The sequence below is a fragment of the Melospiza georgiana genome, chromosome 11 (genome assembly GCF_028018845.1).
Source record: "Melospiza georgiana isolate bMelGeo1 chromosome 11, bMelGeo1.pri, whole genome shotgun sequence".
Lineage (NCBI taxonomy): Eukaryota > Metazoa > Chordata > Aves > Passeriformes > Passerellidae > Melospiza > Melospiza georgiana.
In genome coordinates this window covers 6,176,485-6,201,894 of record NC_080440.1, presented here as the reverse complement: position 1 = coordinate 6,201,894, position 25,410 = coordinate 6,176,485, and the positions used below count along the sequence as shown (strand labels likewise).

The following is a 25,410-nucleotide window of genomic DNA, read 5'->3' as shown; positions in this document are numbered from 1 at the left end:
CTAGGCACAGATGGGAGGGTCAGAAATGAGCCAAAGCAGACAGAAACTGTATTCCATGTCTACTCTGAGGGCTATCATAAGCCATCCTACTAGACAGGAGTATACACATAATTAAAAATTCATTTTATGGGGTCAGTGATGAAACAGAACTCAGATCTCTGCTTTCCCAAAGGAGCAATCTGACATGTCGATAAAGGAGAGGCTGCTCCAATTCCACAGAGAGTCCCATTAAACCTGTAATTGTATTCACAATCACACAGCCTGATGGAAGAGCCTCTGCCATGGCTGCTTGGTCACACCATCTTCTCCAATCCTCCTTTTGAGCATCTTCTGGCTGGTGGATTGCTTTGCACACTCATTTTGTGACCACAGCACTGCACAAAGCCCACCTAACTCAGCTAAATGCACACTCATTAATGTTCTCTGGATGGAACATTATAATTTGTGAGCTGCTGGGGCTCCTGCACATCCTAACCCTGGATTGCTCCTGCCTTTTTTGAGCTTAACCCCTTCCCAGGGCACTCCTGTCCCCCATAGCCCACTCTGGGTTGATGGGGATGGCCAGACAGGGCTGCCCTGTCCCAGACCCCATAACATCCCCCAGCCTGTCATGGGCCAGGGTCTTCTCCTCCTCCTTGGCCTCAGGTGGTACCAGCAAAGCACAGAGGGGGTGCAGGGACCCCTCCTCCCCACAACAGCCCCACCAGAGCAGGCAGCAGCACTTACTCTACATAGTAGACACCATATACAGGATCTTCAATTTTCTCCCAACCAGCAGGCAACTCTGGAAATAGAAAAAGCATTACTGAAACCTCCAGGGCAGGTGTTTTCTGACAGGCAGGTGCTCCTGCCCAACGTGCACAACTCATCAGGAGGTCAGGCCTTGCTTTGAGTACTTTTCAGAAGGATCACAGCCCCCTTTGGAGGGCTGGCACAGTGACACCAACACCCCAGCCTGAGCCCCCTGTGCTGGGTCATCACTGGGAAACACCCACACCGGTCAATGTTTGATTTGCTTTTTCCATTAAATGAGCAAATGCTCAATACACTTCCTGTCTGGGATTGCCTCAAGTGCCCCCCTGGTTTCTCCACCATGGCCAGTGGCTCTGGAGGGAGCACTGCAGGGGAAATCAATGCAGGAAAGGCCAGGGCATTTCAACACCAACCCATGAAGGCAGGTGAGACTATGGCAAAAACTCTACCCCACTGACAGAGACCACTTCCACCTCCTGTACCAGGGCTGAGCCATTTATGCTCACCAGTGCAGAAAAGTGGAATTTTTTTACTCTTTTCATAGGGATTTGCATTGCTCAGCCATGAGCCCAACACAAAACCAGGACAAGGTGGATTTAACATGTATGGCAAAGTATGGAACCCACCCAGGAGGTGCATTTCATTGCACAACACTTCATGTAAGAACACACACTGCCACAGTCACATGGAACAGATATTTCCTTCATTACCATAATTGACAAAAAACCGTTCTGAAGATGAAATTAACATTTTAAAATGGATCTGCTTTTGTTCCTGTTGATTTTCTAGGCTGCAGACAGTACTTTAACTGTAATTAGTGAATGTAATGCAATCACTTCAGCATCCAACTGAGGGTTATTAAACTGTATGTGTTTCTTAAGGGCCTGATCCTTGTGCCACTCATTTAAACCTCCACCACACTATGGACTGTGCACATGCGGACCCACAAATTTTGCACATTCATTTAAATATAGAAAAACCCAACAGTGATGGATAATACAAGTTTAAATAGCTCATGCAAAGTAATTTGTCAAAATTTAACATGAAATTTGTCAACACCGACAGTAATCTATGTTTGTTCATTATCAAATGCAGAGATTTATTTCTATTAATGGCATAAATTGCTGAGCCAATATAATCAACAATGGTCCATTAATTAGAATAATGTTGCCATAAGGATAGAAATATCTCAAGACTGGTGAGGAAGAGAATCTATACCAACACACATGGACTAATTACTCAAAGTTTATGTTTGCGTTTAGAATTGGCTGGAGATCAGATGAAATCAGCTTTCATGAATTTTGCTCCATGTGTCCCTTATTTGCATATAAAAGGTAGGTTTTCCATTCTTATCATTATTTTATCCTGATTTTGTTTAACATCTTTGGATTCCTTGAGACATAAGCCATTAAATGCAAGCCAACGCTAACTTCTGGGCATGAAAAAACTCCATGTTTTTATCAGCAGAGATTGAACACTTCAGAATTAGAAATTCCTTTACACCCTTCAAATTTATCTGAGAAAAGGTCAGAAAGCTAGAGGCCAATCTGGAAAGATTTTTCACAAAGGGAACTCTCAGGTCTGCAGAGGAATCCCAGAAGGTGAGAGCACCATGGGACTGGCTCCAAGAGTTTCAGTGGGATTCAATTACAACCTAGCATGCAGTTGGGAAAATCACAAGCTGTTGTATCAATTTAGTTTGTTGCACTGTGGTGAAGGTAGAATGGTAAAGAGATCAAGCTGGGGTGAAAGAAAAATAAAAAGTCAATGAGGGAAAGAAGTGATGCACAAATGCCTTCAAATGAGTTCCAGCAGTTCTCATGCTAAATATCTTTTGTCTGTTTTAGACTGCTAAGTGCTTTTTTATTTTTAAAGTTTAAGCAAAAAAAAAAAAAAAAAATTGTTTTCTTTCTTCTGTTCACAAAAGATTTTGATAGTTAATGTATTTTTTTTCTTCCTATTTAAAGTATTTTCACAAAAGATCAGAATACCAGCACTTTACTAACCCCAAAAATGCCAAAATCTTTCCTGTTTAATATCTCTGCAGCTTTTTTAAAGGAACAAATCTCCATGTTTTCAGATATAACAATATACAAAACTGCAGCTTTTAACACATTTCTTGATGATTATGTAGATGCACTTTTCAACTCCTACAAGCTTCCATAAGTTCTCTAAAGTAAAAGACAATATTCTCCATAGCCATGTTTCAGTCTAGCTGTTTTAAATTATTCATCTCCTTTCTTTATCTCTCCTGCTAAACTGAAGATGACCCAGAGCATTAGATTTTATCACAAATATGAGATTTCAAAAAACATTTTGCATCATTAGGAGCCTGAGTGAGCCATATGGTTTTTATTTTGGTACATCCATGCAGCACCAATGCAGTCTCAGAGCATGTATCAGCAGGTGGGTAAATTCAATGGACATATATCTAATATCACAATTCTAAGCCTTGGATAAGCACATGGATTCCTGTTGAGATGCTCTAGTATCCTGCCCTACATACAGAGGGGCTGGATGAATTCCTAAAAATTTACTTCTCTAGCCATCAGGTATTTCAGCTGCAGCCATGCATGACTGTGAATGAGCTGGAGGGAAACTCAGCACACTCAGCTCTTACTGCTCCCTGTGAAGGCAGGTCAAATTCTGCTCTATAGGTTAAATTTTTGTGTCTGAAGAACAACCCTCTGTTAGAATGTGACCTATTACTCCATAACTCTTTGGAAAACAAGAAGCTGTGAAAATACCTCAAGTCTTCTTATATTTAGAACAGAAATTGTTGATAACTTAAGGCACTAAATAGCTGGTGCAAACCAGTTTTTACTAATCTGAGTTACTATAACTATACTAAGTTTTCATGCCCTCTCCTTAATGTTGCTGTAACCAATTGAGTAATTTGAAAACGTCTTTCTTTACACGGCAACATTTGCACATCTCAACAGCATATTGATGGGCTGCGAGCTCAGTAAAACTTATCTGCACTGAAACAAAGGGAAAATCTTGTGGTGTTGGAGCAGAATCCTTGTGTACATAAGGGCCTGCAGGTCTGGGGTCAGGCTTATCAATTAATGAGTTTTCCTGCAACTATTTCTTCAGCTCTGCTCTTGCACTAGTTCCTGATAGCAGACTGAAAGAAGGCTAATTTCTGTTCAATATTGCCTCTAAATTTGCTTTTTTAAAACCTCCCTCTCATTTTAAGTCACTAGTTGTGAAGACCTTAGTGAGAACTCTTTGCAGATTGTTGATGTGCATCCACCTACTTCTGATGCTACTTGGTCAGCTGCTGATCATTTGTGCAAGCTGCACATAACACTCATGGACCACTAAAGAGACTGCATTCTTCTTTAAATTGTCATTTCTTTCAAATTGCTCTATGAGAAGTTAGGCATTTTATTCCAGGCATATTATTCAGAAGAACCATTCATGGAGGAGTGTTCCAAGCCCACTGCTGGCTGCTGATGCTGTATCCATCACACAGAAGCAGGGAGCAGAATACACTTCCTTGCAAGTCATTACAGAAACCAGAGCTTAATTCTCTGCTAATACAATTCCTCCAGTATGTAAAACTATGAACTGTAACTACAGTCCTTTTAAAAAGCAATAATAGTCCTGGTGGAAATAAAATCCTATGCAACCTCTTATCCCTTCAGCTCTGCGAGTGCACTAGAGCATAGCTGAACAGAAATAACAACTACCTCTGCCATCAGTATAAACACAATGAGCACTGCTAGATTAGATATCTAGACAGCATCCTTCACAAAGAGATGCAGCAAATAAAAGTGTACCACATCACTGAAAATCATCTGTTTATAAAATCACTGACTGAGGGGAAATTTTAAGCTGCTTCATTCACGAGCTCAGCTGAAGCATCCGATGTAATACTTAAACTTACTGAATCACATTTAGCTTCTATTGTCTGGGAAATGGCTTGGGCCCCAGCAAAAAAGCATCATATGAGCTACTTCATTTCATCTTTGGCATCTATGAGCTTTTTCCTGGAGCCAGAGATGCCAAAGGAAAAGATGCCAACTTCTGCAGAGTCCAGGAGGAAGCGGCTTCGAAATAACTTTGCAAGACTGGGGCTCTCTAGCTTTCTTCAAACTCTGAATCAGTAAGAAAAGCACTGCAGATCTGGAGCTAGGGAAAGATAAATGCTTTCTGTGATAGGGAAGTTTTGCTGATAAATTACTCCTATTGAAATAAAAAAAAACCTGAATGATGCAAAATGATACAAAGGAGAAAGTAAGTAATTAAAGGCTCAAAACAGTGCAGTTGAAGTCAAATATCAAAATGAGAGATGGATGATTTACCTAGTTCACTGTCCAGTTCCTCCGTGTGCACCCCTTCTTCTCCAAGGGAAGAGCAGTAAATGAGACAGAAAAAATTAAAAGAAAATTTCAGATACCAGCCCCAAGCAAGAAATTCCCTAGAGCAAACAGCAGAACCAGCACTAATTTTCTACACACCGAGCCCAAGCTTCCCATTTAGCACACGCCAGTGATCAGAATATTGATGGATCTGATGCAGATAATGAAAGAAGTGGTTTTTGCACTCTCAAAACATCTTCATCAATGGACTACTTCCATGTCATGGTTTGATATGGCAAAGTCATGAAATTGTGATGTTCTCACTGTAGTGAGGATTTTCCCTCAGATCCTACAGTCCAACCTTTGCAATCTGTTCTACAGACACATGGATCTAGCAGAAGGCCAGACCTGGACACTAATGAGGGAATCTGAGAGGAAAACCTTGCACCCAAACAAGGAACTAATGTAGCAAGGTTTTCAAGAAAACATCTAAATTTATGTGCACACAAGGTCCAACAGACCTCAGTGTCCTACTCAGATGATTTAGGCATGAAGCCTTGTTTAACTGGAGGCACAGACCCCAGTCCAGATGCACTGGTGAGGCACAGACAGGAATGCACCAGTTTTAGCAGGGCACCTGGGACAAAGATCACATAATTTTTCAAAGACACAAAGCCATCAATATTCGCTGTTGCTCCATTTAGCATTATCTGCTCCATATTCATAAGTTAACAGTGACACAGATGATTAAAGTATTGCTTGGCCTATAAATAATAATAATGCAGTCTGAAAATGAAAGATGGTGACAAAACCAGAACAAAGATGGTAAAAACAATCTTGGGCCCAGCACAGCAAAGTTTAAGCCACATAAATGAGTGACAGAAGCAAACAGAGGTTGTAGGGTTGAAACATCTGGACATCCAAAAAACTACTTCCATGACCTCTTTGCAAAATACCCTATCAAAGCAGTTGTTTGGGACCATTAGTGTGAAATAAAAATTGCAATTTCCTTTGATAGCCCAAACAATGGGAAACAAGTAAAAAAGGACACATATCTTGATGAAACAAAAGCACAAGGGAACTGCAAACAAATCTGAAACAATATCTAACATTTATAAAATCCATAAAGAGGGTGAAATGAGCCTGGCAACTCACATACACACACACACACCAAACAAAACAGAGGAGTCATCCCACTGACTCTTAAGGAATGACACACAACAGTGACCCTTGCCAAAAACCATCCAGCTTCTATGACAAAGCAAAACTAACCTAACTAATCTTCTCTCCTCCCTGTTTTTTAAAACATAATTATTATTATGTGCTAAGCAAGATTAGAGCAGCCAAGCAAAGCATTGCAGAGCACTACTGTAACTATGAAGCAACTGGTTTAACTAGTGAATGTTAAAAATATCCATTAATGAGCAACTTGGTGAATGAAGTGAAGGGGTGTGTGGGAAGATGAAATTAGCTGATTTTAAGGAGTTGATAAACAAAGATGCCACTGCTCTCCAAAATGATGAACTCAATGAAATACAATAATACCAGCTGTATGTTTCTATTCCAAATTAAACAAATTATTCCAGTGTTTGCTTTATAATTGCTAAGAGGACAAGAGTAAGACTTTCCCTTCTGTGAAGAACTGTGTAACAGAGGAGCTCAGTCCCCCTCTGCAGCCTTGTGGTGCTGGCTGTTCCTTGCCTGGCACATCCCTGTGGTTTGAGGGTATCCTGCACTGTGCTCCATCACAGCAGCCTAGACTGCAGAGGTAAGTTCTCACACCCTGCAAAATCTCTCAAGTGAAAGATAGGAGAGAGTGAAACACTACTACATGTGTAAAAACAGTTAACAACAGGTCTGGAGGCCAGACTTGAACCTAACAGTGAAAAGGGATTGAGTTGATTCTTTTATGAAATAAAATTGTGATTTTTATTAAGATGACTGACACCAGGAGGTGGTTCATTGTATTATGAAAACTGATTTTACAAGGACAGCACCAACACTGATGAAGGAAGCCCTCTTTTAAGAAGTGTCTACCATGACAGGCCTGTATTAGCCAAGATTATGTATTTCAATTTCATCACCTTTCCTGGTCAGTAGGCCAAAATTCCCTCACAGGTTTTCCCAAATATTTAAGTTATTTTCATAATTCACTTTTTCTTCCAACATCTCATAAAGGAGGCTGGGAAGGGACCTCCTTTAACATTCCTGCATTTGGCTGCTCTAAATCGGACAGTGGCTTGCATTTCCAACATCTCAAGGAATACCAAATCTCAGTGCAAATTTTCAGTGTCAGAAATCTACCCTTTCAAATGGAACTTGTTTCAGCAATCACAACACTGCACAGACTGTCGGCATTTAACAGCACAAGTGAAGCAGTTGAGTTATTTCTGCTCAGACAAGGAAACAGCAACATGACTCTCTCAATTCACGTGAAGCGGGCGGCTGGAGCGGAACACAGCGGAGCACGCAGAGCCTCAGTCACTCCCTCCCACACAGAGATCCAAGAAGCAAACATGTCAGACAGCTTTGAGTCTTGTTCAGCACCAGTGGCTTTTCAAATGCCTTTGCAAAAACTTACTTGTAGCACCTCCTTGGTTTTTATTAAATTATCTGGCACCTCAGTGGCCGTGTTACATTCACAGCGATTTTACAACATTGTCTCTTTGTACTTCCTAATAAATATTTTTTAAATTTTTTTAAGTCATTCTGAACACTAGTTATTAGAAAGAGAAAAGTAAAAAAGTCACCTAGGAATGGACCAAACACAGTATTATGTCACTATTTTTAGTCTCTTACCATCATCTTCACATTCTTCTAGAGGCTTCTGCTGTTTGTTCAGGCACCGTGGATCTAGCCAAGATGTTGTTTTTGTGTTATGGCTGGAAACCAAAAATGGAAATACAACCTTTGTTAATAAAGCAGAGTTGAAATATCCATGACATAAAAGTATATATCCTCTTTATTATTCAACAGACCTGGAGGCATACTTTTGATTCAAAGAAACAGCTCAACAATTTGATGTTTTACAAACTAGTCGACCAAATCACAAGAACTTTGGCATTGAAAACACAAAGGTAACAAGTAAAAATATACAAATCAGTACTCCTGACTGGAAAGTGACATGTGAATGCTGCGATAATATAATATCAATTTCCAAATTTTTGTCTTTGTTGGCTTGTTTTTAATTCCCAGAGCTGTCTCTGAGCTGAAGGCAGAAGTTTCACTTCCTCACTAAATTATGCAGTGAGCTTTGTTCCTACAAAAGACCTTTGACATGTCTAGAGTTGACCCAAGCATTAGTCAAAAATGGTTTTGACTGAAAACTTTATAATTACACAAATAAAGATGTTCTGTCTAAGCCTTTGATGGAAGTTGAACAGCTTTACTTTCAACTCTTCCTTTCCACAAGTCCCCTGACAGCCTCATGATGCCAGTCCCAGCGGTGAAGGTTGCATAGTAAACAGGCTTAAAATACATTTTTCTAGAAGTTATTTTCTCCCATAATTTCATTTGCATAAGCAGACAATCTGATAATATAATGCCTCTTCTACAACCTGGTTTCATCTTAGACACAACCTGCAGTCCCTGAGGTATCACTTATCTAGCTTAGCCTCTAACACTGCTTAACAGTTTTAAGTTTCAATGGTGTAGTAATGCTATTTTCTTCTCCTTCAAGGTCTCAAAGAGGTTTACAAACTGAATTTTAGCCTCACAACAGTCTCATGAGGGCTCTATAATGAGGGCCACGATCCCTGAGGAACTAACAAGCAACCAGCACACTTGTATTGTACTGGAAGAAAAGGGGCTAGCCCTGCTCCCAGGATCTGAGTGAGTAAATAAAAGGTCCTTGTTTTACACATCCTACTACCCAGCCCTCCCAAGGCAGGATGAGGAAATGTGTTTAATCCTTATGTGTGCTTCAGAGCAATTGATCAGCACCTAGAAAACTGAATGGCAGAAATTCAGCAAGTCAGGAAAATCAGCAAAAATAAAGCAGAGGGGCTCTGCCCCCTTATTTATAAGCAAGTCTGCAGTCTAGCTGAGAAGGAGGGTGGTGGGAGGAGAGCAATAGAATATTTGCATATTTCTTGCAATTTTGTACTTGCTAAGCAAAGGCTCACTCACAACAGTGCAGTTTGCTGAGGCACAGAAAATTTAGCTAAACAGCTTTCAGATCACACTCTCAGGTGGAAAGGATTGTGTTAGACCTGTAACATGCACAGATAACAGGGGACTGGGAAAATGAAAATCCCAGTTAAAGCTCCAGAGAAACATATCTCGAGAACCAAATTGCTCCAGCTATATCAGGGTTGGCTATCTGACACACAGCCCTGGCCCCACTGGACCTGCACTGGTGCTGTGCAAGAAGCTCATGCTGCTCCCCTCAGCACCCTGACTTGATACCCAAAGTGCCACAGATGCTGGAACAGACATCTGAGCCAGCTTGGGTCCACACTGCTCATTAGTTCACTTTCTTAATCTGATACAAATCAAGCTAAATGGTTTCTAGGCTCAGGGTGTCTTCAGAATTAACAGAACTGCAGTCATTCAGTGCTGCATCCACAGCAACAGGTTCATGCACAAAATCAGCCCCATGGGAGCATCTCCTCAAACCGCACTGCAGGGAGGGAGCGGGTGCTGCTGCCAGAGCTTCACATCACACAGGCCTGTGTTACAGGCTGTGTTTCCCCAACACACACATGATTCTCCTGACAATTATTTAGAGGTGCTGCAGTCCTGCACTGTTCAGAGACCACAGAACAGCAGCCATAGGGGTGGGTTTGGGGAAATCGGTGGCGGCAGTGGAACCCCGATGGAAGCACCTGTAAGGAAGGGCAGCAGGGGCCCCTGTGGGGTCAAAAAGGGAGCAACTGACTGCTTGGGCAGCATTTACTGCTCATCATCTGTCCTCCTCCAAGGAGGAAAGTGGCAGGCTGAACGGGCTATTAGGCTGTTCTCTATAAAGGGCAGAGAGAACATCAAGTAACGAGGACACAGTGAGGGGAGAAAGCCATGCTCAGGGTAATGTACTCCTCCTGGTTTCATCTGATGAGAATTTGCATTCTGCCTTCTTCTGACCTTGTCTTACACTCAGAGACTGTTGGAGCCTCTTCAGGTAATTGAGAGTGCCCTGGAAAATGGCTTTTTTCAGAGCAGCCTTCTCCCAGCTGAAGAAAGGCTGCTGTGGTGCCCTCAGTCATCCCAGCTCCTCACATATTCTGGCAATCTTCTCTCATGTGTTCCCTTGCCCCTGCAGCCAAGGGAAAACCTGCTCTTGAACTTTCCCCTGGCCTTGTCCAAAAGTCTCCTCTCCTGACAATGAGGCAGGACTGCTGCCCTCAGAGCCCTGATCCAGTGTAACTCTCCACAGGAGACAGGGCTAATTAACAGAGGAAGTTCTTCTGCAGTAACTGGGCATTGGCTTCTGGTAGGGTTTCCACAACTGCATTAAACAGACCATCAAATCCAGAATAAATTCCTCAACCCCTCTTCTACTTGGCAGCTAAGGGTTTGAGTTTCAAAGGCTAATTGAGTGTTAATGTCTAGCTAAACTCTGTGCAAGACATCTCTTACACTAACAGCTCCTATTTTATAAGTTACTCCTACCTCAATAAATTTAGACAAGTATAATTTGAGACTATTATTTATGGCATGAAAAAAAATCAATATCATCATAAAACTGCTGACAGCAATCAGCTCTTAGGCAAAGACTGCAGAGCTTGAGGTGTTCCAAACTTGCTGTGCCTACCCTGCACTGAACTGTACCTTTTGCAAGCCACTGGAGAACATTAACACATTTGGCCCCTTTGCTGCGACGAGGGGACAGCACACAAAGTCCATCCCTGTCTCTGATGCACAGGACTGGAGGAATCCCTGTCTCTGCTGCATTATGCACAGAATGAAGTCTCAGCCCTTCCAATTAGGAGCTTTCATCCCACCCGTGAAAACAACTGGCCTGTATTTTATAAGTGTCTGTTGCTTTTGTAACTACCCTCATAAAACAAGCAATTCCCTCTGCCTGGGAACTCAGGAGTGATTTGGATGTTAATACAATCAGGAAATGCAAACCCCCTTCAGAAGCAGTAAAGAGCTAACAGCTCTGCAACCTAACTGCATACACTAAATATTTAATACACACACAAAATGCATCCATGGAGGTTCACTTTATGCCCAAAGAGAGGCGGGGAGATGGAATCAGAACAACAAAAAAGTGCTTTACTCTATAAAATAGACTTCTCCGTTCTCCGTGTAGGCCATCTCCCAGTTTTCTGGCAGAGGACCTAGGTTATCCTCGGCAGCAGGAGGTAGGTACTGGGGGAGGCTCTGAGATGGGTCCGTGGTGGGGACGTGGGTGTGCCTCTCAATCGCGGACGCGGGCGCTGCCTCTCTCCCGATGCGCGCGCTGTGCTCGTCCAGGTCACCAGACTCTGCTGCGAACAAACACAGATACAAGTGAGAATCAGTGACAATCAGTCCTTTCCTTCCCTGTTTGCTCCTCCAGGTTTATCCTGCCGGTTTTCCTCTCCGTGCCTTTTAACGCACGAGGCGCGGCAGCAGATGGAGCGAGGGCAGAGCCCCGGCAGTCTCTGAGGCAGCAGGGACGAGCTCTCCTTGCCCACACACCCTCTGCCAGCCAAGCAAACCAGGAGCTGTGATCAGCTCCAGCAGGCCCTGCTGAGCTACCAAATTCCTCCAGGCTGTCTGAGGCCAGGGCTCGCTGGTGTTCAGTGTGATTTCAAGCAGGCTTACAGGTTCACCCCTGCAGTGCCAACTGTGGGACAGGATTAGGAGGATAAAATTTCTTGTTTGAAGAATGATCAAAAGAGATTTTACAAGTGCAAAATGCTGCCAGAAGCTCAAAGTCAACAAGCTAATGGTGAGTGTCTTCAGTGCAGTGCGTTATTTTAAATTAAAAATTAAAATGAATGTCAGTGCTGTACCATGTGTCCATGTGTTGCTGCTCACTAGTGCCCGTTCTTGCTGTCTGAGGAGGTTTATTCCAAGGCTCATCACTGTATCCTTCAAGCCAAAGTCAGACAGGAGTATTTTATGCTGTATCTGGCCCTTCTCCCTCTAAGGAAATATTTCTGATGTTGTATCCATGCAGTTTCGAGCTGTATCCATGAAACAATGCTGCTCTTCCCCTCCCATGACTAATGACAGTAAATACTCCCCAATAAACAGGTCTGTGCCCTCACTCCTTTACAGAGAGGTTTTGGCAACAACGGACAAATGCTAAAATAAACCCTTTGTCTACCAAAGGGACTTTCTCTGTTTGGCTCTTGTGGTGTTGAAAATTTATGGCAGCACTTCCACATCCCCTGAGAACATCAGTACAAGCACAGCGTGACAATGCACAGAGCAAAAATCAGAGATCAGTGTCACCCTCTGCCAAGTCCCCAAGGAGTGGGGCTGAAAGGGCTTCCCAGACAGGACCTTCCCTGCTCTCCACACCAGAGACTATGGACATCCTCAGCTCACAGCCCACAGCCCTGGAAACAGCTCCTTCATTATTCCAGTCTGTGTGCTGCCATTACCAAAAGAGAACACTGGGAGGAACAGGAAGAAAAACATCTAGACTATACCAGTACCCTCAGTGCTTGCTTTTCAGCCCTCCTGGAGTTTGATATTTTTAGGTAGAAGATGACAACATAAAGAAGCATGAAAGAATCATCGCCAGCTAAAAACTGAGAGTACAAACATGCCAAAATCTGGAAAACACAAGTTACCCAGAGGTCTCCTAGGGAAGCAGGAGCATTTTAATATGGCTAGCACACTTTCATGAGAAATAAGGATAAGGAATCACTTTGGTATACGAGGAATAACTCTCTCCCTGATTCTGTGCTCATTTAATGAAGGCAAGGGGCCAGGGTGTGATAACATTGTGACAAATGAGCTGCATCTTCCAGTATTTCATCTTGCAAAGGAAAACAAGGAAGAGAAATGATGCTCAAGCTACTTCAGAGACACCAAACTGAGACAGGCAGCAAGGAAATCAAATAACAGATCTCCCACCAGCTTCTTCCTGAAATCAGATCCCGTGACAAAGGCCGAGGCTGCTGTCATGTCACAACATGTGAGAAACCACCCTTGGTTTGTCAATGAGCTGGTAAGCAGAGACAGAAATTCTAACCTGTGAGAAATTAAGCTGGCTAGAAGCAATTTGAGTTGGAAATATAGCAAGTAGCAGCCAAAGAGGGTACAACCCTCAAAAGCCATTTGATAGTCTGGCGTGCAGAGGCCAAAACTAAATCTCAGTCTAAATCCTTTTAAAGCTCTAAACAGATGTTAGAGCCAGGACATTGGCAGGTAGGATCCGGCAGGACAGATCTTCTAGTCAAAAGGCTGGGAAGGAAAATTTTCATGGTGATAGAAAATGATCAGAGGACAAAGGTGGGTGCCAGTTATGGTGAGCTCCCAAGGCAATCAGTTGGGAAAGCCTTGAAGATGTGGATAATACTTGCTCAGTACCTGCCTCAAAAGATGAATTCAGTGCTTGAAACTGAGCTGAGGTAACAATGCCCTAAGCACTAACAAATACTAGGCCTGGGGGCATGGGGAAGAGCTCTTGGCCCTCAGAGCTTCACAAACTTCCAGCAGATTTCTGTGGAAACTCAATGGATCTCCAATGATGTTTTAGTCTGAATCTGCCTGCACAGCACTTGACTTGAGATTGCAAAGGTTTCCAGTGATCTTTCAGCCCAGGCTTGATGGCAGCCATGGTGGGAACAAGATCTGTGCTCAGCAGGACACAAGACCTTCATGAAATACAGAACTTGCACCCATGCTCCAGATCTCACTCCTGCAGCAAGCAGCACTCCATGTGCTGGGAGGTACCTGGAGAAGAGGACCTAGGACGGCAACTGTATGTGATGGGCAGCTCTAGATGCAAGGAAGGATAAAGGACAGCAACATATTTAGGAAGGAGCAACGATTAATTTCAAATGTAAACCTGGTTGAGTCATTTCATACTGTTTGTAGCTGTCAACCATAGCTCAACTGTTCCCTGACCTTTCTGCAATTAATGGATTTGAACTTTACCACATTTTTGTCTCAACCAGTTCAATCCCACAAGGCTTTTTGGAAAGACCCAGCTGTGCATGTGGTCGATCACACCTGGGTATCTGCCAGTTCTGTTTGACACTGACAGCTCTGCAGAAAACACATAAAAAAACAATATCCCCTCTACAAAACACTCTCCAAAAGCCCTCCCCACATATTCCAACTGAAAGACAGCAGTATTTTTGCTTTACCTGTGAAGCTACTGCTCATTTCAGGTACATCATCCTCTTCCTCATTCTCTGTATGCACTATGCCAGCATTTTGCATATCATTGTAAGACTTGGTTCGCTTTGGAGTCGACTGCTTGGAGCCAGACTGCAGGTTTTGCAAAGCATTGGTGGAAGTCACTTTCCCACTGAGGGGCTGGCTTGGAGGCTTCGGCGTTCCATAATAGTTACCTAGGCAATAGAGACACATTTGCATCTTCAAAAGAGAACAGTTTATAGCAGTAAGTTTTCCATTTCATTTTCTTTACAGTTCCATTAAATTTCTGTCCCTCCCCACAGATAAGTATATAAAGAAACTAACACGTGCCATTCCCATTTTGGGGGTGCACGCTTCATCTCTACAGCAGACACAGAAATATTTCTTGCCTTTTTAGTTATTCTTGTTAAATCTAAAAGGAGAAGCAATGGTTGTATTGTTTAGGTGCACTGAGCGTACATGGGCTAAAACAAAAGGCAGTCACGGTGAATAGCAAAACTTCATCTCGTTACATCTGAATTTCAATTAGTAGCCTTTTTACATGTGTGCACCCACACAATGCTGTGGCAGATCTGGAGTGAGCCCTGCAGAAAATAAAAAATTCATGACTGCTATCACCAAGAGAAGTGATGAAAGGCTCGATGGCCTGCTTTAGTACACAGGTTCTTTTAGGGGGGATGTTGCATTTGGAAAGCAAACACTATTTTCTCTCTAGAAGAAAACTTAGTCAAAGGAGAGAAAAGGAAAGATACCACATGGCTTTGTTCAAAGAGGAAATTCAGCAGTTGGGTCAACTTGGGTAGAAGCAAAGACCCAGACCTTAAAGCTAAGCTTGAAGGGACACATATGCATATGGGGTTATGCCAACACATGCTCAGAATCCATCACCAGTTGTGATGGAAACAGTGAAGAGTGCTTGGGCTGCCTCCCTGCCATTTTAAGTGACTGTGGAAGAGATACAGAATAAGTGCATGATCATTCATGCCAGCACAGCACAGAGGTATTTCAGACCCATTGCAAGGTGAATCTTGTAATTTTTACACAATGACCTGTTATATACAACAGTTTTATATAAAACTACCCTTCAGATTCCAAGGGTAGACTTAAAAATTTTCCCTATGCCCTTTGACGTGACAAAACACAAAGGATGCCCTCCCAAATAGCTCAATTGTGGCAGTAGTGCAAAATCCTTCTCTAAAACATACATCTATTTACATTCTTCATTGAATGCCCCACCGGGCATTCAATGTCACCAGCCCACTGACAGAACCAGAAGAAACAGTCTCAAGCTACGTCAGGGAAAGTACAGGTTGGATATTAGGAAAAAGTTTTCACTGAAAGAATAATAAAGTAGTGGAATGCTCTTCCCAGGGAGGTGGTAGAATCACCATCTCAGGATGTGTTTAAAAAAGACTGGACATGGCACTTGGTGCTGTAGTCTAGTTGAGGTGCTAGGGCATAAATTGGACTTGATGACCTTAGAGGTCTCTTCCAACCTCATTATTCGGTGCTTCTGTTAAGGTATTTCTCACAGAGCAGAGGCCCAAGCAGCCAGAGCAGCTCCCAGCTCTGTTCCAGCTGGAGTAGCAGGACAGCAACACGTGCAGTTTGTCTGAACAAGGTGTGCTCCAGCCTGTACACAAGGACGTGGATGCAGCTCCGCGGGAGCAGCAGCGCTTTCATCTTCTGTTCATCAGCTCAGAATCTCAAATGTACATTGATGCATAATTTATGGGGAGAAGGAAATTACTGCTTCTGGAAAGAGCCTCTAATGGGTACGGAGGCTCTGCAAGCAGGTTGCAGTTTCTGCTAGAGAAATAATTCTTATGCTCCACATACTGCAGAACTGTTTTACACAAAAAGAGGCGGAATGGGGGAGAGGGAGTGCAAAGGGAAAATATAAACGTAGGTGGGCAAAAAAAAAAGATAATTAACCTTGCTCCCATCTATCCTCTTTCTCATAAGGAACAACACTACTCTGGGATTTTGTGGTTTTTGGGGTTTTTTTAGGCAGTTGCTTTGTTTGGTTTTCCAGAGGAAAATAAAAGTTTTCTAAGGATATTAACTGCTAAGCAGAGAGAGCCATGTGTGTGCCATACACATGAAAATGACTTTTATTTATAGCACTGCACATCACCATTTTATGCAGAAGTTATTTTGGGTCTGTTTTAACTGGTTAAATTCTTTAGGAGGGATGCAACACAGAGGATGAAGGGGATATATAGATGTTGATAGTGTGGGTTTCATTTCCCCTGGACAAGAGCAAAGCACAGATGGCACCATCCCTCCTCCAATTAAGGAGAAATGTATGATTATATCTTTGAATTTTGTTCCTCTTCAGTTCCTCCAGCAACAGCAAAGCTGGAGTTCCTACCAGTCCACAGAGAGCTGTTCCTCAACAGAAAAACAGGCTTCTCTGAAGTATTTCAGGATTTCTTACACCAAAATCATGAGTCATTTTTCAAACCAGCCATGGCTGTTGGTACTAACATTAGTGAATAATTGCTCTCTACCAAGACAGTGTGCTGTCTTAGAGGATCCCTGTAAATATAAATGAGCATATAAAAAGAGCAAATATGAATTTGAGCATGGCTCTCCACGTGTGGGGTTTTTGGGAAATGTAGCCACTGGGGCTGAACTTTTCTTTTTTCACCACAGGAGGCAGATTAAGCCTGAGTCAATATTCGAAAAAATCAGAGCTCTTCCTTCAGATTCCCACAAGGACAAACAGGTTGGGAAAATAACTCAGCTCGTGATGAAAATGTTTAAAAGAATGCTCCAGCCCAGCTTCCAGGTGACATGGAAAATGAGAAAAAATGGAAATGCTATCTTTCCCTGATGTTTGCTGGATGCAGTCAGCCCTATTTCTCTTCTCCATGCAGTTATTTTTGAAGATGTGGCATGCGGGCCTGGGCGTGGGAGCAGACACACTATTAGGGGGGACTGGTAAAAATAATCACCAAACCTCATGTTTCATCCTCAACATTGGAAACAGAAAATATTTACACTGTGACTCAGAAATCCAAACATGCTCCATTAACAACTGACAGTGAACAGCCCAGCAAGAGTTTTACAACACTCAGACTTGACATTATTCGTTCAAATTAAATCTATCAATGTTTATGAGGAAACATACATTTAAAAATAGGCTTTAACAGTGTTTTGTGAGCCACTTGTAAGCCCAAAGAAGGGGCTAACTTCATAGCCAGTGTAATTTGTAGTGAATATCCAATCAGCTCTAATTATTAACAGCATGTTACATGTGCATACACAAGCATCTGTCATCCCAGAGGATCCCAGAACATTTTCTGAAGTCAGCACAGCAGTCAGGGCAGGAGTCCCTGGGGTGCTGAGCTCAGGTGAAGCTCTGCAAAGGGTTCTGACCTCAACAGGATGTCCCTGTCCCCCAGACAATGGAGATTTCCAGGACAGGACTGCAGGATATTCTACTTTTCTGTGGAAATGCCAGCTCTGAAGCAGCCAGTGTGGCAGGAATGGCACATTCCCATGTGCAATTCCTATGGGAACTGGGCCCCTACCCCTTACCCTCCTCTTAATCACACTTGGATCCTGCCTCCAGCACCTGAATTAATAGCTAATAACAACCCACTCACTCCACAGATGCACACACCATTAACTGAATCCCTCGTCAGCACTTTTCACTAACCATTATTTTATTCAGTCCCTTGGTGCTTAAAACTTACTTAACCACAGCTGAAGTTTGATGGCAGCATCTGCAGCCAAATCCATGACTTAATCCATGCACTCTGAAGCACCATTCAGGAGAGTGCACAAAAATAACAATAATAATGAAAAACCCCAAACAGAAGAGCTATTTGGAACGAGTTTGTTTCTTTTCATCTCCTTATCTTTAAGTGTCGGCAGCTTACACATTTCAGCATCACACCCAGTAATTAGACTTTGGTAGCAGCTTATCACAACAATAAGACAAGTTCTCATCATCATAACACTTCCTGCTCTGCCAATTCAAGCAGTGATCACAATCAATGAAAGCAATCTACAGCAGCTTCCACCCTGTCCTGAATTCAAGCAAATTTTCCAAAACTTGAAAAGTTCTCTTGACTGACAGTGTTGCTTTTGGAAAATTTGTCCTATATTCCAAATAACAAAGCATTCTTAATAAGTATTCCCCCTGATGGGCAGTAAATTCACTTTAAATTGTTTGTGTGACCTGGGATTTAAAACACAATTCACAAAAACACACCAACTAGTTAAGTAAAATATCTATGAATCTATTCCGTAAAACCCTTGAATTCACACCATTGAATTCAAATCCATTTGGGCTGAAAGGACTTCATCCATCCAGGAGCCATGCTGTTCCTGGAATGGGTTGAATGCACAAGAAATGGTTGAAATGCAGAAGAAGAGAGGCACAATCACACAGGTTCAAAAGTGGAATGAACACTAAAGCAGAGAGGGAGTAGGAGACCACAGAGGCTGCTGGGGTGGGGACAGGGAGCTGACATGGAGAGGTGGGGAAGGCAGAGTATCTAAATGTAAGGCCAAACATGAATTTGAGCATTAATTCTGATGGTGCAATTACAGCAATGGAAGAATGTGCTCCCAAACCACATATCTGAGTTACTTTAACCAGTAGGTGTTTGCTCTGCATTCTCCTTTCTGGTGAAAGATGTCCATGCCTGGAACTGGGAGTGCATCTGTGTCTCAGCAAAGAACCAAGAAGAATTTACTGATTTTTTGTGAATTTACTGATGCCTACATCAAAAAAAATCCCAAGAAACACAAAAGCCTCAGTGCAGCACCGAGGGCCCTGTGTCCATGAGAAGTGCATCTCATCTTCAAAGCCACCACTCTGTGCTAACAAGGACTCCATTAATAGCTCATGTTTCAAAAAGCACTTTATAGCTTTCTGTCTTGTGGAAATGGGTATTTTGGGAAAGACACTTGGAGATAAGCAGCAAAATTAAGCAAGGCCTTGACACAAAGACTTGAAATGCAATTATTAATGTAATTGTTTTATTTTCTCAGACTCAGCTCCCCTTCTCTGCACTGTACAAGAACATAAACAATTGAACCTTAATTTCAGCAGAAGAGCTCCTGCTCATGTAATCCAGCAGGAGTGTTTGTGTCTGATTAGCACAGGATGGATTGGTTCCTGGGAGCAGAGCTCCTGCCATGGTGTTTTGTCTGTTCTCCTCCCAGATCACATTCTGCTACAGATTTCCACATCTAGATGACAGATCTGGCTGCTGTCTGCAAGATTCACCTAGCTGCAACTGCACATTGATTAGCAATTGCCTTGAGGAAATTCAGAGTATCCAGGCAACCAGGAGGAGGCTGCAGATGCAGCAGCTGGATTGGAAGGAAAACAGGCAATGAAGGGGAGCTCAGAGAAATTAACCCACAATATTTACATTTGCTTGAAACAGGAGATCCTCTGTCAATTTTTGTCGTTATTAATGATGAGGTTAAGTGAAAGATCAGTTTAAGTTTCTTGTTAAATAAGTCAAACTGTTACAAACTGCACATTTCAAATAGGTCTGAAATTTAACATATACTCCCATTAATGTCCTAAAGGCAGTGGCAGCATGGGAGAAAGTCACCCACAGAAGAAATCACTCTTACTTATTCTGAGTTTTGCTGTGTTATCACTAGGTGTTGCCACATGCTATTGTTAGCACTCATGTACAAGTGTATCCAAGCACATTTAAGGCTTGGAAAAATCCTAAACCAAAGCAATGATACTAAAAGTAATAAACAAACAGTACAACCTTGCTAGCATGGACCAGGAGGGGGCTGGGGAGTTCCATGAGACTAGCTGTGCTATATTTACATTTAAATAGATTAAAAAAAATCATAGGGAACATAAATGAATGTGTACTTGTGTATGGTGCATGAAGAAAGCAGGAGAAGCAGCTGGAAACACCCTACCTAGCAGAGGGCTGCAGGAATAAAGAAAACACCCTGTCAAGCCATTGCAACATGGAACTCTTCTTGCAAATAGTTAAATATTTATGTGTCTAGTCCCACCATGAGGATGTGTCCCGTTAGCACCTCCCCTCTCTGGAAGGCAGTGGCAGGGAAATGCTGCAGGCTGGGGAGCCCAGGCTGCCTCTGCAGGGCAACACCAGCAAGAAGCAGCCACTGATGGAGGGCCCCAAGAACATCCTGTACCAAAAAAAACCCAATGCCAAAATGTGCCTGGACTGCTGGGAACAGCCTTCAACACATCAAACTATGGCTACACAGTAAATGATGCCTGAAATAACCTGAACTCTTAAGAAGAAACAACTAATTCACCATATCTCAACATAATTCCCTTTTTTGCCAGAGGTTTTTGGGAACCTTTTCCCTGAGGTTTCTGTTTTAAAACACATGAGTGCTAATGAACCATTTCTGACAGAGCTCACATTGAGAAACTTGTTATTGGAAGTGCAGAGAGAGGGAGAAGGCAGTCAGGAGTGCTGCAGGAAATTCAAAGGCACTCTAAACCTCTATCAGATATTTGAATATTTGCTTTTAGAGAACAAGAGTTACTCAGGTACCACTTCAGCTGTTTGCAGAATGAAGCATTGTTATCAGATGACACTCCAGTACAGCAGCACTCATGCTTAGTTAGCACTGATAATTGTGCATCTACACAACAAGGGGTTGCCTTTTTTTCTCTACCAGTGGTTTAAAAAATAACAAGACAAAAAGCAAGCAAAGTATTAAGAGCCAAAGATAGAAGAGGAATCATTCTGCAGCGCACAGATATTAGTGTGTGGATATTCAGTGTGACACAATATAACAGTGCTAAAGAAGCCATTATGATTTACTGAGACAATCTCCAATTCTAGAAACAAAAATCAGTGGATCTGATTAAACAGAACATGTTGTTCACCTGCAAGGGCATCCCCAGCATCTGCCACCCTTCCTCTCCCATCTTCCCCTCACATTCTGCCTGCCACAGGCTCAGCTCTCATTTCCAGGTAGGCCTGAGCTGGTGACACCCACAGGCTGTGAAGGCACCAGCAAAAATAATCCACCCATTTTGCTGAAGCAGCTGGGGTAGTGTGGCTGCTGCAGAGAAGCCCAAGGAGAGCCAGCACATCAGATAAATTAGGCTAAGGCATCTTGATTTGAAGCATGTTGCTGAATACACCTCTCTACTTGGGCTGAAATTCAAACTGCACTATTAATGTAATTTATTACAATCATTAAGTACCACAATTGGAGACCCTGTCTACAGCAGATAGTTTTATACACTTGGAGAGTGTTAGCAAGTCACCCCATTACATCTCAGTCATGAGACTAATGCAGATTACTTATTACTTCTCTTGGCAATCACATAACACTTGTCCTGAGAATGAAAGATGATGCCTTGACAATAATACCCTATAATGTAATAACCCTTCACATGTTATAGAGTGCAGCACTTTTTCTTTTGAGGATCACTAAGTGCTGGGCAGGCATTCACTCACACAGCCTCACCAAACCCTGGTGATGCAGCCATCCCCATTCAAAAAGCATCCCCCTGCCCATGTCCCTGTGTGCCACTGCACAGCTCCCCTCTGCAGGGCTGAGTGCCTGAATGCAGCACAGCCCTCCAGAACACCCTGGCTTCCCCTCTCCCCCTCCTATTCCAAACAGCAGATAGCTGCAGGCACAGGGGATCTGCTGAAATATTAATGAGGAGAGAAGTAAGTGTTGTTTTAATATTCTTCAGGCCAGTAACCTGAAGTACAGAGCAGCTACCTGATCTGCCCAGGGCCACTCAGCAGCTGGGGAAAAAAAAAAGGGAATAAAATCTGGAAGCGGTGGCTGTGCTCAAAAGAGCCCTCCCTTGGGGTGCCTGTGAGAGCCTGCAATTCAAATGCAGAAGTAATTGCTAAATAATTAGTAACCTACACAATTACTTCCATGCATCCATCAGTATTTTCTGCCCTGAAGGAACAGTCAATAAATGCCTGAGACTACAATTACAGTGATTTCCTATCCACCAGAAGGCCTAGACGATGTGCAGCCTAAAAAGAATTTTCCTTCCTAATGAGTATTGTCAATGGGAATTTCTAATTGGCTTGAGAGGGTTGTGTGCAGCACACACGTGGGGCAAAATCACCAATACTGGGGCAGGCCTTCCAGCTCCAGCTGCTGGATTCATGTGATCAGCATGCAGCTTTCATCAGGGGAGGAAAAATAATGTTTCTGGGCTTTATGGTTAAAAATCAGGATGTTAAAACCCAAACTGAAAACTCCAGGAATTAAGGTTCACCAATGCCTCCTCCCACCTGATTACATTTTTTGAAGACTTTTGAGGGCAGAACACACCCAAAAGATGAGAGGTGACCAAAACAGCAGCTGCCATGCCTGCTCTGCCTTCACTGGGATGTGAATCAAAAGCTGCCCAGAGGAACCTATTTGGAGTGCACCAGAAGAAATAATAATGGCATTACAAAGCCCTGCAGGTCAGCAACACCTCTTTTCTCCTGTCAGCTTGCACTTTCTCTTTGCAATTAGAGCACTTTCAAAACCCAGGTTGTTCTTTGAAAACCTGATTCACTCTCCTACTTTTTTATGGCTTCCAATTCTTCTCTTCTGCTTTTTCTTTATTCTTTCCAAATCAATAGTATCTGTACCAGCATCAAAGTCCTGTGTATTACCCCTCTTCTGATGCCTCTCTGTTTTCTAATCTTTCTCCCCAGAATTCTCTTCAGTAGCTGTTATTAAATGTTTCTGTTGCCCCTTCTTCACTGAGATTTCTCCCAGTGACAGAATCCAGGTGACTTTATGTCCACCTTCTCCACAACCACGTGATGCTTACAAGGCCAGAAGGGTCCTTGGGACCACAGTGACCCCATCACTCTGCTTGAGCTACATGAGCTTGGGCTGCTACACAAAAACTTCCCCATTGCTCATCCCTATTGTCCATTTCATAGCATCCCTCTTCCTTCATCTCTAAATCACTTGAGAGCATTAAATCACAAGCAACCCCACCTCTTCAATTGTTCTGATTTCTACTCAGCACAGCAGGTAGAACTAGAAGATTATTTTCTTGTGTTGGGTTTTATTTTTCTGGTTTAGAACAGGCCACAACTGATCAAAAATACAGCCAAATTTATCATGGTGGAACACTTATTAAAAAAAATATGGCAGCAAAATGCAGCAAAAAAAAGTGATAATTAAAATACCTAAGACTGTAAAGCTGGACAATAACAGAGACTTAGCCATTAAAAGTTGAACTTGCATTGTGGTTTGGGTTTTTTGGCAGATTTTTTTTTTATAGACAAAATAGCTTGTGATGGTAGCATCAAGTCTGAATCATCTCATCTTCCAAGATCTAATCAAGATCAACGCTGTCTTGATCGATACAGCTGTAAAATAAGATTTCCCAAAAAAAGTACAACAAAGCCATTAAAGAAATCTCAGAAGGCAGCAAAATAATTTCTTTAAGCCATAAGTGAAAAATGAACTCTATTTATTTCACATTACGATCAAATAGTAATGTGTCTTGATGCATATGTGCACACATGCATCATCATTATTTGCTTTATTTTTATTGATTTTTCCTTCCATGGGCCAGCACTCCAAAACCACAATGCACCAGCATCACTGATGTCAACGGGCAAAGAAGCTTCTCAGCACTTCTGACAAATTATTCCTTTAAAGTTCAGGCACTTCTGTCACCCGCAGAAATGAAATACACATTAGACTTATGAGAAATCATCCTCATCTCCAGCAGCTGAAAAGAGCAAGCCATGAAACCCAAACAGCTGAGCTGCTGCTGCACATAATCACATAAGCAATGAAATGACCGTGTTCTAACTGTCCCAGGTGGGTTCAGCATTTCCTGAGAACTAATTCCCAGCATGTCCCAGGAGCCAGCTTACAGACACTTACCCATTTTGTCTTTCCAAGTGGAAAGGTCACTAGAACAAACAGATCAGGAAGCAATGGCGAGGCCTTTCAGCTGATCTATTTCAAGCACCACGACAAAGAAAACTAATTTGGTGTTATAATTAGAAACACAGAGAGGAAAAAGCTCATTTTGGAGAAGAGCTGCTGCTGGAACGTTAGCATTGGTGCTGATGGAGCTAATCAGCTCAGAGAAGTGGAAGAGTGAAACCAAATTATACATTTAGCATCTTCATGCAAACCAGGTCTGCAGCTGGGAGTGAGCATAAGGTTTAAAGGTGCCCTTAAAAAGGAGTTTTTAAAGAAGTAGACAGACTCCTGAAATACTGTTTTTCTTCAGACCCTGAACACCAAAGCCACATGTCACAATTTCTTCTGCTCATGTTTGATGAGCAGAAATTCAATTTTCAAAGAATTTTGGCTAGTTGTATATAGTTTGTATTTTTAAATGTATTCCATATTTCTTATTATAAAGAATAATTAGAATAAGGGTGCAAGGATAGGGCTTTTTCAATCTCTCAGATTTACAGAAAGAACCATTAAACTTCTTTCAAATGGAAATATGAAATGACTGAAGTACACTGGAAGGACTTTCAAACCTGTAAAGTATTTCTTTTCATTGTCTTGTCAAGAGGTACATTTGAATGTTCTCCTGAGGAAAAAAACCCCAACCCACTCCAAAAAGAGTTTTTAATTTAAAGGAGCTACAGACTGCAGATTTAGTTACACAAATCTGATTGTGCACCTAAAAATGGCCAATTTGCCTTGCATTTCTCTGGAGCTGTTTTTGCTCTCACCCTGGTGACATTTCAGTGCCCCTTGGCTGTCTCAGTCTGTTGTTTGCAAAGTTGTGCTGTAAAAAAGGATCAACACAATGACCCAAGTTATAAGCAATTATCCAAGAATAAGGAAAAAAACTCCAAAAGCAGTGCATGATGCATAGCTGCATAGTGACACACAACTGGGTGATGAAGGAAGTGTATTTAGGGAAGAGACAAGGAAAGAGAAACAGCAGGAGGAAAGAAAAACTGAACAAGGAGATGAGCCCTAGTGGACACAAAGGATAAATGCACACTGCCCCAGTATGTTACAGGATTATATATTGGATTTTCCTGGCCTACTGTTGATCTTTTCAGGCAGTTAACTTGAAGGCAGAAGATGAAAGCACAACAAAACTGGAATTCCCTCTCTCATGTTCCAGAGA

The 25,410-nt window shown here is 42.4% G+C and overlaps 1 protein-coding gene across 22 annotated transcripts in view; it reads right to left on the bottom strand.

The window, feature by feature from the left end:
* The window catches only part of MAGI1 (membrane associated guanylate kinase, WW and PDZ domain containing 1), a 329,494-nt gene that overhangs the window by 60,956 nt on the left and 243,128 nt on the right, over nucleotides 1–25,410 (bottom strand). For 14 of the 22 annotated variants that reach the window (XM_058032286.1, XM_058032289.1, XM_058032290.1 and 11 more), the window contains exons 4-8: nucleotides 14,318–14,524; nucleotides 11,284–11,494; nucleotides 7,860–7,942; nucleotides 5,064–5,102; nucleotides 727–784 (exon numbers count right to left, since the gene is read on the bottom strand). In XM_058032286.1, coding sequence (XP_057888269.1) covers nucleotides 727–784; nucleotides 5,064–5,102; nucleotides 7,860–7,942; nucleotides 11,284–11,494; nucleotides 14,318–14,524 — 598 coding nt within the window. The remainder of the gene's footprint in view (nucleotides 1–726; nucleotides 785–5,063; nucleotides 5,103–7,859; nucleotides 7,943–11,283; nucleotides 11,495–14,317; nucleotides 14,525–25,410) is intronic. The other 8 variants (XM_058032287.1, XM_058032303.1, XM_058032305.1 and 5 more) reach the window with 2 other exon arrangements.